The 17,195-nt window shown below is 39.5% G+C and overlaps 1 protein-coding gene across 1 annotated transcript; it reads right to left on the bottom strand.

The window, feature by feature from the left end:
- Positions 1-9,809: 9,809 nt before the first annotated feature.
- Positions 9,810-14,497, bottom strand: npvf (neuropeptide VF precursor). Its single transcript, XM_017693608.2, has 3 exons — positions 14,366-14,497; positions 12,395-12,789; positions 9,810-11,175 (listed from the first exon to the last, which is right to left on the bottom strand). Exons 1-3 carry the CDS (start codon positions 14,495-14,497, stop codon positions 11,097-11,099), a joined length of 606 nt encoding a protein of 201 aa, XP_017549097.1. The 3' UTR covers positions 9,810-11,096.
- Between the last annotated feature and the right edge of the window lie 2,698 nt (positions 14,498-17,195).

Raw genomic sequence — 17,195 nt, 5'->3', positions numbered from 1 at the left:
CTACCTCCTTGTTTCTACGCCCATTGTCTGTTTCATCAGCTCCACTTACTGTATAGCTGCACTCTGTAGTTCTACAGTTACAGACTGTAGTCCATCTGTTTCTCTGATACTCTGTTACCCTGTTCTTCAGTGGTCAGGACCCTCATGAACCCTCACAGAGCAGGTACTATTTGGGTGGAAGATAATTCTCAGCACTACTGAGTAAAACTGATGTGGTAGTGGTGTGTTACTGTGTGTCTACAAGGTGGACTGAGAAGGTAGGAGTGTCTAATAGAGTGGACAGTGAGTGGACACAGTGTTTTAAAAACTCCAGCAGCCCTGCTGTGTCTGATCCACTCAGACCAGCACATCGCACATACTAAAACAACACCACCATGTCTGTCACGATTGGCCCCTCCCAGTCTTATCCATGGGTTCGTGTTGTGTTTTCTTTGTTTTGGTTTTTTAGTCCAGCCCCCTCGTTTCATGACTCCACCCCTGATTATTTCCACCTGTGTTCCCGCCTGTTCCTCATTTACCCTTATATTTAAACCTGTGTTTTCCCCTGTCTGACTACTGGTCTTTGTTTGTACTGTTGTTTGTTATGGTTGTACTGTTTGTGTTTGACCTGTTTGATGTTTGATCGTGTTTGTTTGATTCTGGTTTGTCTGTCATGTCTGCCCCCCGTTCTATCCGTGTTGGCTCTATGACCCTGGACCATTTAGACCATGACCCTGGATTTGCCCTTAATAAATCTCGATTATCTCCGACATATGTGTCCACCTCCTCGCTCCCAACCATTACAACGTGTTACTGCAGTGCTGAGAGTGATCCACTAGTACCTGCTCTTTATTTAGTCAGTCACCAATTGTGCAAGTTCTCCCACTTAACCCTAGAACGCTAACGCCGGGTGATTTTCACCCACACAATTTTTGTCATGTGATTTTCATTGTGTTGCTGCTGTTTGAGTTACATGGGACTTTGGGTAGCTTCAGGGCACTCATTGATGTCATTAATGGTATGGTTGATTCCCTCCTCCCATCTTTTTTTTTCTTCAAGGGGCATGCGTTTGGGTGATTTTCACCCAGCGTTAGTGATAGAGAGTAATATATCTTATGGGTGGAATTTACCCGATGTTAGTGTTTGTGTGTTTAAATCAGGCGCTCTTTGCACTTTTCAAGGGAAACAACATTCAGACCGGCCACATTCTCTGCCCCATTTCATCCACAGCTGTCATCCTGTATCAGGCATTTTTACTATGGCATGCTAACAAGTGAGTAACATGTAGCTAGTGTTAATTTACATATACAATTGTTAGCTACGGAGACTTCTTTTTTAGCTAGCTAGCTACAAGTTAAGGTGTAGCACTCAGAGAGAGGAAAAAATGTCCAGAAAATCAGTGAAATACCTGACTGAGAAGGAAATACAAGAGCTTCTGTTCAGGGAAAACAATGATGAAGATGTTGATCATGTGGAAGCAGAAGTGATGTATGACAGTAACAGTGATAAAGACTACATACCAGAACCAAGTGATGATGATGATGATGAGGATGATAGTGATGGCACTGAGCCCAGCACTTCAAGTCATAAGAGAAAAAAAATACAACACCGTGATTGTGGTAGCCCTACCAGACAAATGGCCACCCCAGGACCTGTTGCCTCTACCTCTACCGCCCATCCTACTTTCCCTGCTGCAACTCAAGCTATCCCTGCCACACCTCATGCTGGTCGCAGAGGAAGAAGACGACGTCATGAGGATAAGGATGATGGCGTGTCATCTGTTGTGAGATTTGAAAACAGCTCCTACAGGAGTACCCCTGGTTTGTCTGGTACCTCAGACATCAGCTACAACCAGGACAGCGGCACGGAACGTTATGCCTTCTTTTACACCAGGTCCAACACCCGAAGCATCAAATGCTGACACCCCTGAGAAGAGCTTCACATTATTTGTTGAGGACCAAATCATTGACGAAATCGTGACATGGACAAACATCCGTATTGATGCTGTTGCTGCAAAATATTTGAAGAGAACAGCTACAATTCAGAGAACAACAACAGCAGAGGTGCGTGCAATGCTTGGAATTTTTATATTTAGTGGCTGTCAGAAGGACAATCATCTGTCAACTAAAGAGATGTGGAACCCTAGTATTGGGGCACCTGTGTACCATGCTGCTATGTCTGAGGGTCGCTTTTCATTCCTCCTTGCCTGTCTGCGATTTGATGACCCTGACACAAGACAGGAAAGAAAGGCCATGGACAAATTTGCTCCCATTAGAAAAATATGGGACATATTTTTCAACAACTGTAAAAAGTTGTATGTGCCTGGGGAAAACATAACTGTGGATGAACAGCTGCTGGCATTCAGAGGGAGGTGTCCATTAAGGATGTACATCCCCAACAAACCTGCTGGAGAACTGTGGCATGACCATTGTGGGAACGGTGAAAGCAAACAAAAGAGAGATCCCACATGTGATGAAAGATAAAGAAAATCGCACGCCAGGCGCCAGCGCTTTTCTTTTCACCAAAGAACTAACCTTGGTGTCATTCCTCCCTGACACAAGCTACAAAAGTAGCTTGTCCTACTCTTGTCATCCATGCACACACAAGCTAGTATTGGATCCACTCACAAGCCTGAAGTGATTTAATTTTACAACCAAACGAAGGGTGGTGTTGATACGTTTGACCAGATGTGTGCTCACTACAGCTGTTCAAGAAAAACCAAGAGGTGGCCACTGTGTGTGCTATATGGCATGATGAACGCTGGTGTGATAAACTCATGGATCATTCACAAGGAGAATGCCTTAAGGAGAGGTGACACACCAATGAGGAGGAAGCAGTATATGCAGGCTTTGGCAATGGCACTTATCAAGCCATGGGCAGAGCAGAGACTCCCCTCTTCAAGTCTGTCCCGTCAGCTCAGAATCCTCATCTGCACTGTGTGCAACATCCCTACACCTGGCACTACTGCTAGAGAGGTTGGACCAGTGGCAGCAGAAAGCGGAGGTCCCTTAGTGAGGTGTGCTGACTGCCCCACAGGCTCGGACAGGAAGACACGACACAGGTGTCATGTCTGCCGTCGACCAGTGTGCCCTCGCCATTACTACCCTGCCTGTACTGACTGCATGTAAGGCATTAGGTAAGTTAGAGTTGTCCCAGAATTTGCATATAATCCTTAATTAGTATAATGACAATGAATAAATATCAATTAATGGTATTTTCCAAGAATATTCATATAATCAAAAGAATTTGGTCATTTTTTCCCTTCTCAAAAAATGCCCTTTTTTGTCTCTCTGTCCCACAGTTATCAGTGATGCAGGAAGACTGTGCCTTTAGCAGACAGGGCTCACATGTCCCAGGAATAGGGGGACCAAAGACCAAATTCTCAGCAGCATTATTTTTTTTGCTAGGACATTACCTGTTAAGGATTACCCGATTTTCCAATAATTTTTCTGTTTTTTTATAGGGTCATCCATGGTACCTTTTTTTTTTTATGCGATGTTGTATGTTGCAAAATTAAAGAAGGGTTCCAAAACTTGTCATACAGTGTTGTACTTTTAAAATAAATTGATGAAAACTATATTTTATCTGGAACTTTATACCGTTAGTGTTCTAGGGTTAAAAAGATGAGAGAGGCCTGTAATTGACATCATAGGTAGACCTCAACTATGAGAGACAAAATGAGGAAAAAAAATTCAGAAAATCACATTGTCTGATTTTTAAAGAATTTATTTGCAAATTATGGTGGAAAATAAGTATTTGGTCAATAACAGAAGTTAATCTCAATACTTTGTTATATATTCTTTGTTGGCAATGACAGAGGTCAAACGTTTTCTGTAAGTCTTTACAAGGTTGGCACACACCGCTGCTGGTATGTTGGCCCATTCCTCCATGCAGATCTCCTCTAGAGCAGTGATGTTTTGGGGCTGTTGGTGGGCAACATGGACTTTCAACTCCCTCCAAAGGTTTTCTATGGGGTTGAGATCTGGAGACCTGCTAGGCCACTCCAGGACCTTGAAATGCTTCTTACGAAGCCACTCCTTTGTTGCCCTGGCAGTGTGCTTGGGATCATTGTCATGCTGAAAGACCCAGCCATCTTCAATGCCCTTGCTGATGGAAGGAGGTTTGCACGCAAAATCTCACAATTCATGGCCCCATTCATTCTTTCATGTACACGGACCAGTCGTCCTGGTCCCTTTGCAGAGAAACAGCCCCAAAGCATGATGTTGCCACCCCCATGCTTCACAGTTGGTATGGTGTTCTTTGGATGCAATTCAGCATTCACTCTCCTCCAAACACGACAAGTTGTGTTTGTACCAAACAGTTCTACTTTGGTTTCATCTGACATTCTCCCAATACTCTTCTGGAACATCCATATGCTCTCTGGCAAACTTCAGATGCGCTTGTCTGAAGTTTGAAGTGCCCGTCTGGCACTGCAAGATCTGAATCCCTGGCAGCGTAGTGTGTTACTGACAGTAGCCTTTGTAACGTTGGTCCCAGCTCTCTGCAGGTCATTCACTAGGTCCCCCCGTGTGGTTCTGGGATTTCTGCTCACCGTTCTTGTGATCATTTTGACCCCACAGGCTGAGATCTTGCGTGGAGCCCCTGATCGAGGCAGATTAGCAGTGGTCCTGTAGGTCTTCCATTTTCTGATTATTGCTCCCACAGTAGATTTCTTCACACCAAGCTGTTCGCCTATTGCAGATTCAGTCTTCCCAGCCTGGTGCAGGTCTACAATCTTGTTTCTGGTGTCCTTCGACAGCTCTTTGGTCTTCACCATGGTGGAGTTTGGAGTGTGACTGTTTGAGGTTGTGGGCAGGTGTCTTTTATACAGATAATGAGGTCAAACAGGTTCCATTAATACAGGTAATGAGTGGAGGACAGAGGAGCCTCTTAAAGAAGTTACAGGTCTGTGAGAGCCAGAAATCTTGCTTGTTTGTAGGTGACCAAATACTTATTTTCCACCATAATTTGCAAATAAATTCTTTAAAAATCAGACAATGGGATTTTCTGAATTTTGTTTCCTCATTTTGTCTCTCATAGTTGAGGTCTACCTATGATGTCAATAACAGGCCTCTCTCATCTTTCTAAGTGGGAGAACTTGCACAATTGGTAACTGACTAAATACTTTTTTTCCCCACTGTATATCCATCCATTTTCTAAGCCGCTTCTCCATCAGGGTCGCGGGGGGTGCTGGAGCCTATCCCAGCGGTCATCGGGCGGAAGGCAGGATACACCCTGGACAGGTTGCCAGTCCATTGCAGGGCAACATATATGTATATATAAATTTGGATATAAGTGAAAGTAGTCAGTGTACAGCTTGTATAGCAGTATAGATTTGCTGTCCTCTGAAAATAATACAACACACATGCATTAATGTCTAAACAGCGTTAGAGGCCTCACAGCGGGGTGAATGGGTGACGACTTGGCGGTCTAGTCGGAAAGCTAAGGCTAATGCTAACGCTGAGGCCAAAGCTAGCCCACCAGAACGCCATACTCCTCCAAATCGCGTGTTGTGGATTTTTACATTTTTTGTAGCATATTTTTAAGCATTAATATCAGAAGGGATTAACTCGCGCTTTGTTTTATGACATTCACATGACATGCAGAGATGTACGCAACAACAGGAAACCGGGCAAGGCCAAAAACTGAAGAAGGTCTGCGCTTAACCGTTAGAACGTGAGGTTTTCGTTAGAACATGAGGTTTTCACATCCATATATATTAAACCATATGTCCATTGCACCCACTAAACAGGAACATGTACACATTTAGGTTCAGCTTATACACACACACATATTCAGCTTCATGGTATAAAAGGAGTCAGAACACATTGGGAGGTCAGAGGTTACTTGGGAGACACATGATGCATGTTCTCTGTTTGTAACCTCTCCAGAATTCTGTAATAAAACTTCATTTGTTTCACTTCAGTCTGATCTACTCGTCTCATTTTTTGCATCAACGAACACGCAGGACTGGTTGCGTCCACAGTGTCAAACAGGTTTGCCTCGCTCAGTGAAGCACCCGCTGTGGAGCCTGTTAAAAGTGCCCTGGTTATAGGAGACTCGTATGTCTGACACGTGAAATTAGCTACTCCTTTAGGGGCACCAGCAGTAACAGTTAGATGTTTATCGGGAGCCAGAGCGCCAGACATTAGTAATAAGAGATATTCGAGGATAGTCATTCATGTAGGGGCCAATGACATTTCTCTGCGGCAGTCTGAGATAACTAAGGGTAATATTAGAGAGGTGATTAAACAGGCCCAGACAATGTCTGATGCTGTAATTTGCTCTGGCCCCATCCCAATGGCGTCACCTAGGTTCAACTTTATTGAGACTGTGTCTTTGCCCCGAATTAAAACTAAATTTAATCGTAGAAAAACTCAATCAGCCTGTTTAAACAACCTAATCAACATATATCCGTATTCAGATGATAGCACTAACACCTTAGATCTAAAATTTGGATTACTCAACATAAGATCACTAAACTCAAAAGGACTCATCATAAATTATAAGTGATCATAAATTTGACATTTTACATCTCACTGAAACGTGGGTTAGACCAGATGAATATTCAGCTTTAAATGAAGCCACGCCTGTAGGCTATAATTATGCACATAGGCCAAGATTATCAGGCAAGGGAGGTGGAGTCTGTGTAATCTACAAAAATACTCTAGATATTAGTCAGAAACAATTGACACAACTGACACTTTCATTTACTTTGAGGTCCTTTCCATTCACGTTACAAATCTGGTCACAAAAAAGAATGCATTTTCATTATTTAACATTTACAGACCACCAGGGGGCGACTCTGAATATTTAAAAGATTTTAGTGATTTCACTGCAAACCTGGTTGTGTGCAATGATAAAGTAATAATTGTAGGAGATTTTAATATTTATTTTAAGAAGGCAGATGACCCACTAAAAAAGGCATTTACTTCAATCCTAGACCCTGTTGGTATTACGCAAAATGTAACACAGTCTACACACTACTGTTGTCACACTAGGTCTTAACATAGACAAGCTTAATAATAATATAATATAATAATAAATATAATCCTAGAGATTACCTTACATTACATTACATTACATTACATTTAGCAGACGCTTTTATCCAAAGCGACTTACAAATAATGAGGTAGAGTACTGTTTAGTGTGATTTCCCTAATCACAAAAATTCAGGCAGGACTGAACCACACATTCTGGCAACTCTCACCAGTGAAGTTTTTATGGAATTCTTTAATAATAAAATTTAAAATATTAGCCAACAAATTCAACCCACAGTATTTAATCCAACTTGTCTGTCATGTGACTTGGCTGATATAAAACAAACCACAGTTGTAGAAAAAAGGCTGGAAACTTTTTACCCACTCCCACAGCTAGAGCTAGAGAAGATTATCTCTTCTGCAAATTGCATAACTTGCACACTCAATGCAAAATATTACTCAAAGAACTACTGTCAGTTATTATAAACCCTCTTTTAACTATGGTAAACTCGTCCCTTAGTCTGGGCCGTGTACCCAAAGCTTTTAAACCAGCAGTTATCAAACCTCTGATCAAGAAACCAAATCTTGATGTTAGCATATTGTCAAATTATAGGCCTATTTCTAACCTACCATTTATATCGAAGATCCTAGAAAAAGCTGTGGCCCAACAATTTGGTTCATATCTACACAAGAACCATATATATATGAAAAATTCCAATCTGGATTCAGGCCACATCACAGCACTGAGACGGCTCTATCTAAGATAACTAATAATCTTCTTCTTGCCTCTGATCAAGGTTATGTATCCCTGTTAGTGCTACTTGACCTCAGCACAGCTTTCGATACAATAGACCACAATATTCTCCTAGGAAGGTTAGAGAACATGGTTGGAGTCACAGGGACGGCCCTATCATGGTTCAGATCTTACCTATCAGAACGTTATCAGTTCGTTAGGGTAAACAATTTATCTTCCACTTATTCAAAAGTGAGATTTGGAGTTCCACAAGGTTCTATTTTAGGACCATTATTATTTACTCTATACATGTTACCATTAGGCACAGTTATAAGTAACCATGGCATAAACTTTCATTGTTATGCAGACGATACTCAACTGTACATATCAGCCAAGCCTGATGACAAATACAGGTTAAAGAAAATGGAGGGCTGTGTAAATGACATGAAATGCTGGATGTTACGTAACTTCCTCCTATTAAACAGTAACAAAACAGAGGTTCTCCCTCTGCGTCCAAAATTGGCAAGAAATAAATGATTTAATTTTAAATCTCTCTGACTTTCCAGTTACACCTGGATCAGCAGCAAAAAATCTTGGCGTTATAATAGAGTCAGATTTATCATTCGATCAACACACAGGCGGCATCACTAGGACAGCTTTTCTACATCTTCACAACATTGCCAAGATAAGAAATGCCCTGTCCCTGCGTGATGCAGAAACACTAGTACATGCCTTTATTACTTCTAGGCTAGACTACTGTAATGCGCTACTGTCAGGATGCACGAGCAGGAATTTAAGCAAACTCCAACTAGTCCAAAACGCTGCAGCCAGGGTCCTCACGAAACTAGAAAATCTGATCATATCAGTCCAGTGCTATCATCACTTCATTGGCTGCCTGTTAAATTCCGTATTGATTATAAAATCAGGCATAAAATCAAAAAGTGCTGCAAAACCACTTTGGGAGTGAGTCATTTGTTTTAAAGCTGCTTCACTGCATACAACCATCTAACTATCACAAATAGATGCCTAGAGCCGACACAAGTGAGATCACCACAGCTGGAGGCAACATATTGGAAATGGCTGGAAAACCTCGTCTCGTCTGTTTACTTAAAAGTCGCTGTAGGGGGAAGATTTCCACCACTACCCCTTGTAACTCAGTTTCAAGGGGCAGGGTTACTCTCAAAAACAAGGGGTAGGGGTAAAAATAAGAAATGGGATTGGGCCCAAGTTTAATTTCTATTGTGTTGTCCCATGAAAAGATATAATAAAATATTTGCAGAAATGTGAGTGTGTGTTCATAGACAGGCCTGGTTATGTAAAAGGGAAACAAACACCGTGGTTTAGGATAACTTGCACAACACTGTATTCCAGCCAATCAGCAACAAGGACCATTCGTGCTTGTGCCCAGGATGTGGGGCCAAGGGAAGGGGCTGTGTGCTAAACATTGTCAATAAGAAGAGATGGCTGAACAAGAGCCAAAGAAGAGAAGATCTGAAGAACAAATATTGAGGAAGAAGTTCTTAGCTTCAAAGCAGCAACTGTAGCAAACGTTTGCCAACCCATAACCTAGCTAACATTAGTTACAGTCCTTCCTGTGTCGTTGTTCACTCTAATGTAATGTTACGTTATTTGTCTGTACAGTGTTTGCAAAGTGTTTAGGGCCATGAAGGTCTGGAAAACAGGTTTGCTAGCCTAATGACTTTCACTTTGGTAACGTGCTGTCCTGAATTTGGGGGCAGAGCTTCTGAAGGAGCACTAAAGGGAGGGGTGTATTTGATTTACTGTTGAGTTCAAATATCAACAATCTTTCTCCAGAATAGTATCCTCCACCTTTGTTTTCTACAGAAGATATGTTACTTATTATCACTTAAAAAATCAACAAAATGTCATTTGACTGGGGCTGTTTAAATTTGCTCATATGACTGTATGTCACCATACAGTTTAGCATGTTTACAGCATGTTTAGTAATTGTGTTTTATGTTGCTTCTACCATTTCAAATTTCAGCATTTTAGGTAGAAACATGAGATTTCTCAGCTGATTTCAATCTCTCTCTCTTTCTCTCTCTCTTTCTCTAAATGTAGAATAACAGTACAGAGAATAACGTTTATACCGTTTATTTGTAGAGCATTACAACTGTAGAGGATGTAGTAAAATAAGTCAAATGCAGACTTTTTAGCACAGTAACCACTGTCACAAACATTTTGCTGTTCTGCATTTACATTCACGGCATTTGGCTGATGCTCTTATCCAGAGCGACTTACAATTTGATCATTTTACATAGGCAGGCCAAGGTGGTGTTAGGAGCCTTGCCCAAGGACTCTTATTGGTATAGTGTAGGGTGCTTACCCTGGTGGGGATCGAACCCAGTCTACAGTGTAGAAGGCAGAGGTGTTAACCACTACACTATCCAACCACTTCTGGTACATAGTAAATGCGTATTGAAATATTGGTCATGTCTATTTATCTATCTGGTCCTGCTAAAACGTTTAACAAATATCTAGCAATAGTGATATTAGCTGTCTATGTCTGTCTTGGATGAGACATAGGATTACATTATATCTCTGGGTAAGAGCATCTGCCATATGGTGTAAATGAGTTTTTTTGTAGAGCCTCTGCCCTTTAAATTGTCTGGGCCCAGGCCTGAATGTCACCTTTGTACAGTTAAATACAAAAGTGTGAACACACAGAGTCTCATTCTGCTTTGCTGATTTTTTTTAAGGGAAACTATGTTAATGCTCCCTGCACAGGAAACACACTTGCATATTACTTAGTATGTTTCTGCACATTTTAATGTGTTAATGCACCATTTCTGATCTTTATATTTTGGGAAAAAAACAAAACATTAAATATAAAATGTTATAACTTTTGCACAGACCACATTTTATGGGTTCTTATTCTAATGTGCTAAATTCAGCAAATAAACGATAATGGTATATTAAAATGTACAGAAGTGGGTTCTCTGTAGAGGATGTGTTAACGTTTTCGCTGAATTACTGTTACATGTGATGGTCGAACAGTATAAAAGAGAAAAGCTCTGAACCTTCACCAAAGATCTTTTAGTTTGCAGAACTTCACTAATAAATGTTTCTGTCCCCATTTATGCACAAAGACAAGCTTTACACATTTAGTTTTATTTACATTTTGTTATTATTTCTATTTACTGATTTGTTGTTATTATTACTGTTAATATGTATAATATAGTTGTTATTAGGACACATTAAATTGTCCTTGGTGCTGAAAGCTGCTCAGGAAAAAAAGATGTACTAAATATATGTTCACACAGACGGCTAATCTCACAGCAGATTACAAGCACACAAGTATAGATGCAAATACATGCAGCGAGTAAGAAAATGAATGAAACAGGCACACACATTTTGCAGGAACATGTTGTGTGTTGTTAGTCTTAGTCAATGTATTTTTTGCTCTTTAAAGCTTTGTCGTCCTCTTGTATCGTTTCAAGCATGTAGTCATAGTCTTCTGTCCTGCAAAAGATAGTAGACAAAGCAATTAGTCTTCATTACATTTATGGCATTTGGCTGACACTCTTATCCAGAGCGGCTTACAATTTGATCATTTTACACAAGTAGGCGAAGGTGGTGTTAGGAATCTTGCCCAAGGACTCTTATTGGTGTAGTGTAGGGGGCTTGAACCCTAGTCTACAACGTGGAAGGCAGAGGTGTTACCCACTACACTACACCAACCACATAACCAACCACTTTTCATAAAAGAATGTTTTTAAAACATTCATAAAAAGTGTTCATAAAACAAAACAAAACATTTTTTTTAATTCTGAAAGAGTTTTTACCACTTTTATACTGAGTTCAGTTTAAAACTGGGTCCTTACTTCATCTATACCTTATACTTACTCTATTTCTCCAATCAGTGGTCGATGTGAGCAGCATAACAGTCCATTCACAGCACAGTGGTGTTTATTGACTTGGCACATTAATACAGAATTAAATTGTTGTGAGGTGTTCATATAGTGGGATATGAAAGTTTGGGTCCCATTGGTCAAATTACATGTTTATTGATGTCCTAAGTGAAAATAAGTTAACACCTCCATTACAGAGAACACACTTCTGCACATTAAACTGTACATGTAATGCATGGTTACTGCTTATTTACTAACTTTAACATGTTGAAATAAAACAACAACATATTTTTAGTTTTTTTTTCAAACTGTGCACTAAAATGTGCAGAAAAATGCAATATGTAAGTTTGCGCTGTTATTTTCACTTCAAATTTCAGCAGAACATCTGAATATGGGCACGAGTATTTTAGAACTTGGCTCAGTCAGATAGAAGACCAGAACTGCCCATTTTATACAGACAAATTCACTTTCGATGTAATGTATGGCCTACTGTACAGACTTGAATTTTTGCATGGTTTGTGGTGTATAAAAATCATCTATTCTTTGTTGCCTCACTTACTACTGAGTTCCTAACTGCCTTTGGAATCAACATCAGTACTAGACTAGTATGTGTTGGGAACTTCATGAAATGGGTTTCCATGACCAAGCAGCCTAAGATCACTAAATGCAATGCAGTATATAAGGTATGTCGTTATGAAAGTGAGAAATGAAAGTCTGGACCCACTGGTAGGTCTTTAGTGAAGAAAAGGCAACTAATGTAACATTTTAAAGTTACGTTTCCTCATTTCTACCATGTACATCAGATTTTAAACCCTAAACCCACCCCCTACCTGTCTCTAGGAAAAGGTGATTCAAGGGTGCGTGTGAATATGGCCAGTGCACGAAAAGGGTCCTCAACAAATATGTTCCGTCGTCCAAACCTCTGTGGCAATGTGGCAGAGGGTGGGGACTCAGCCCTCCGGCACTCGTTACACTGCTGCCCGGAGGTCAGGTCACCCTCCTGAGAGCGGCCAAACCTCTGTGGAAGATTGATGGATGATTTGGGTGTTCGCTCGATGTATGCTTCCCGGCCGAAGCGGAGTGGCAGGTTGGCGTGCAGGTGTGATGGTTTGGCTGATATTGGGTGCAGTCGCAGAATTGTGGGTGAACTTGCTCTGCCACTGGTTGGGACCACATTGAAAGCGAACTCCTCCATTTCTAAACTCCGTGGAATATCTTGACTGTTCTGTAAACAGTGGAAAAGATGATTAATAATGGATATAGACACTGTAAAATGAAATACATTTTCTCTGCATCATTTGCTAGCCCCCTTTACCCCATTCATAATGGTCAGTGAGCAGATATTACTTGATTGGTGGATCATTCTGAACAATGCAGTGACACGAATGTGATAGTGGCATATCAGTGTGTATGTGTTCTGCACAGAGTGGTTCAGATACAGCAGTACTGCTGGAATTTTTAAAGACATCAGTGTCACTGCTGGAGCATGGTCTATCAAAAGTGTCCGGCCAACAGCATCCTGTAGGCAGCGTCCAGTGATCACTGATAAGAAACCAGAGGATGACTAAAACAAACTGTGCAGCATTAGATGATCTATCATCAATAACTTTACATGTATAAGGTGAACCAACAAGATAAGTATGTCTATAGAATAGACAGTGAGTGGACACAGTGTTTAAAAACTCCATCAGCACTGCTATGTCTGGACTCTACCACCACAAATGATCCACCACTGAAATAATACCTGCTCTGTGGAAGTCCATTTCCAAACATGTTGAATTTTTTGTACTTACATTAGCAGGAAAATGACATATATAAGTTTCTTTCCTGTAGAAGATGAATTTACTGAGAAAATCAACAAAACTGTATGGAATTATTCTGGGAGTATTAAAACTTTTCTTAACCATTACATTAAAGTATGTGTGCATTTACTTTATTGAAGTCAACTTAATTTAGTTTGATACCATAATAATGCGATATATAATGCGATATATTTGGGAAATGTTAAGATACAAAGTTTTATTAGGGATGCATGGCAAAATTGGAATCACATCAATATTGATAGATATGAAAATGTTTGAAAAATGTTGAAAAATCTTTAGATTTGACTAGTATTTCAAACCAAGATTTAATGCACTATTTCTAACTTATTCATACTTGTAGAAATTATTTACATTTAAATTTGATTAAAATCTCAATACCTTTCAATTGTTTTGCAGAATTCAACTGCTGAGATGAAAAGAAAGACATTCAGAGTGATTTAATATGAAATGGTGCCTTGGAAAGAAACTCACCACAGCACTGGTTATTGGAACCAGAGATCAGACTGATCTCTCTTGCCTGTCTAGACTTGCCTTATAACACCCTGCATGTACCTTTTCCATATAAAAATAAGGTTAAAAATATGTTGAAGACCAAAAACTAATCACAAAACCATTGTAATTAAATATCTCAAGCATCAGTGTATTTGTAATCATTTCATGTAATAGCTTTCTGTGAGGGAGATTTTAATGGCATTAAATGCTTCAGGTGTCTGGTTCCTATCACCCCAACTCTATGAACAATTCTGACTCTGCATGTTTCTCTATGATGGAGCACTTCACATAAAACCACTCTGAATGACTTTGTTTATATTTTGATTTTGAAATTTTGAAAAATCTGCAAAATTCCTCTTTATGAGTAAAAATCTAGTCCTTATGATTAAGCATCTAGCAATATGCACTGTGATACATGAAAAATTCCAGAAACAAACAAATACAGCTGTATGAGAGTGTTTCTCTGAGATGCAGAGTTGGACTTACCTCTGAAAATATTCCGTTTATGATTCTGTTGGAGTCGTCGTCGCCAGTGAGTGGCAGCCTGACAGCACCAACATCCTGGAACAGCAAACTACTCAGGATGCCTAGTGTTAGAGAAAGCGTAGAGCAAGGCATCTTCCAATCTTCATGTCCACAGAGACATTTTAAACCGTATTTATACATAAATGCACACATCCCCCCACGCACACAGATTCCTCACTGAACTGCACATGCTTAATACAGGAATTCCAAATGCAGCTCCTTTTTCTCCAGTCACTAATTGCATTTTTTGGTGAGTCTTAGCAACGAGGGACAGGAGACGTTTCGTAAGGGATCTCTTATTATATTGGCAAGAAATACATTTAAAAAGTCCTGTGATGTGGAGCTGTATTGTTTTTAAAGTGGAATTCCACCAATTTCTCTAAATGTCTGCATAATTTAATGGTTGAAATATACAAACCATGTTCCAAAAAAGTTGGGACAGTAAGTAAAATGCAAATAAAAACAATACAGTGATTTTTAAATCTTCTTAGACCTCTATTTGAATGAAGAGAATACAAAGAGAAAATATGTTTCATCTTGTCAACTTTATTGTTTTTGTAAATATATGCTTTTTCTGAAATTGATGCTTGCAGCACTTTCAAAAAATGTGGGATAGGGCAAACTTAAGATCAGGAACATTATGAAATGTGACATAGGTGGATGCAATTGGATGCTTGGATATAAAAGGAACAGCCAGGAAAGTCATGTATGAGCAAAATGCATCAGCAACAAATCCAGCAAATAACATTCAGCATTCAAGCTTTTTAGGTATTTCACCCTCTGTGGTGCATAATACCATCAGTTGATTCAAGGAACCTAGAGAAATCTCTACACCTGAATCTCTGCATAAAGGAAAAGGTTGAAAACCATAAATGAATTTTCACACATTCTGCCGAGGATACCTCCTCCACCTGTTTCTTGAGTCCTTGAATGGACCACAGGACTTTAACTCCTTTGAATCAGTGGGAGACCATGTGACTCTTACTCCATCGCCATAAACCAATGAACATTCATTTCAGCGTTCATCTTCACCAGAATTCTAAACTGTCACACCTGTTTTTCATTATACCGTATTAGGCAGTTGTCATATAAAGCCCGGGCTTTAGCTTAGAACTTTGTAAAGTATTGTCAACCCCTTTTGTTGCATACTGAGTGTTCTATGACCTGTCGATTATGGATGCAGTTATGATTAAAAATTTAAGAAAAAAAAGTTACATTATTGATACTCTCTCAATGATTGTATAGTATTGTGTAAACAGTTCCCCACTTGTATATGTTGTACTGTAAAAATAATTATTATATAGCAATAGCTGAATCAAAACCATGGTTAAATTTCAAATTTCATGAATCACTTCATAATTTCCTAAATATTTCTAATTGAAATTAATTTAACACTCCTAATTGATAGATTGATAGAACTGTTGGAACGTTTGCTTGTCCTATACCTATTTGCACTTAATGTTGTACCTTAAAGAAGAGAATATTTGACAAAAGCAGGAAAGACTGTAAAAGACTGATAAAACATGCCTAGAATTCAGCACAAGCAGCACTAGAGGAGACAAAGGTAGCAATGGAGTAGCAGTCGGTGAGAGAAGATGGAAGCTATTAAAAAGAGGAGGGGGTGTAAGGCTGAATATAACAGACTGCTACCCACTCTCCTATCTCTTTCATGCATGCACACGTAGAATAAGCAATCAGTTTTTAATTAGGGCAGATGACCTTTGATCAGCAGCTGAAATTTGCTGAAAGAGAAAGGCATTCACACCATCAGTCCAATTAACCTGGCAGCATTCAGTCTGGAATAGATGAATATGTTTCTTTCAAGTAATGAAGTCCCTGTTGGGGCAGCAGAGTTCACTGAGTCAGCCCTCTCAACAGACTGGTATTTTCATCCCCCACCAGTTATTTTTTAATTGCAATTTGTTTCAAATAAATATCAGTCCATGCATTCTGTAGAGATAGTTTGAGTCTGTGGACAGTGCTGCTTGCCCATGATTCTCTTGCCTGTTCCTTTATTCAATGTAGCAGAGCCATAATACAGATTTCTGAATGCTTATTACTAATGATTAGAGATACTGAAAATAAATAGCAGACCTGTGAGTCAATGATTTAGATTTTTCAAAGTAAGTCTTAATTAACCAGCAGGCCGAAATTTCTCAGCAGTAATTTTTAGATCCGAAGCAACTTCTGTAGTTCACTGAATGTTAAAATATGCTATTATAGGTGACAAATCACATTGAAATAATTATAATGATTGTTCATGTCTTCTAAAGTAAAAGAACGTATTAATTGCTGTCTGCTTTTGTGAGAAAACAAGGACACATTAGACACGTGTTCCTTTGGAATGATACAAAATGTATAAGCTACGAAAGCAGAGACTCAGTCAGTTTCCTTTAAAAAGAATGTCATCGCTTTTCAGCACTTATGAAGAGAGATGTCCAGAAAAGACTACAGCTCTTCAAAATACAAAGCACTCAATCTGCTCTGTAGGTAGTAATTGCAAAACCCGGAAGAAGTGTCCCGCGGCCGTATTGTTGACGTTCCGTCAGCATAATGTTATTATAAGTCACTTATCACTTAAAATGATCTTTGAGTTCTGATTTATTTCCCAGTTATTGCACATGATAACATATCCAGGCATCTATAATCATCAAATGACTTTGTAAATTGCCACTGCCCAAAAAATCTTCAAAATGGTAAAATGTTCTTTCCTTTTAATGTAAGTCCGGTTTTGAATTTTTGAACATTCGCACGGGCCCAATCATCAGGAAAAGTTCCAACAGATTTTAAA

This window comes from Pygocentrus nattereri, chromosome 27 (genome assembly GCF_015220715.1).
Source record: "Pygocentrus nattereri isolate fPygNat1 chromosome 27, fPygNat1.pri, whole genome shotgun sequence".
Lineage (NCBI taxonomy): Eukaryota > Metazoa > Chordata > Actinopteri > Characiformes > Serrasalmidae > Pygocentrus > Pygocentrus nattereri.
This window is presented reverse-complemented; position numbering and strand designations above follow the sequence as displayed.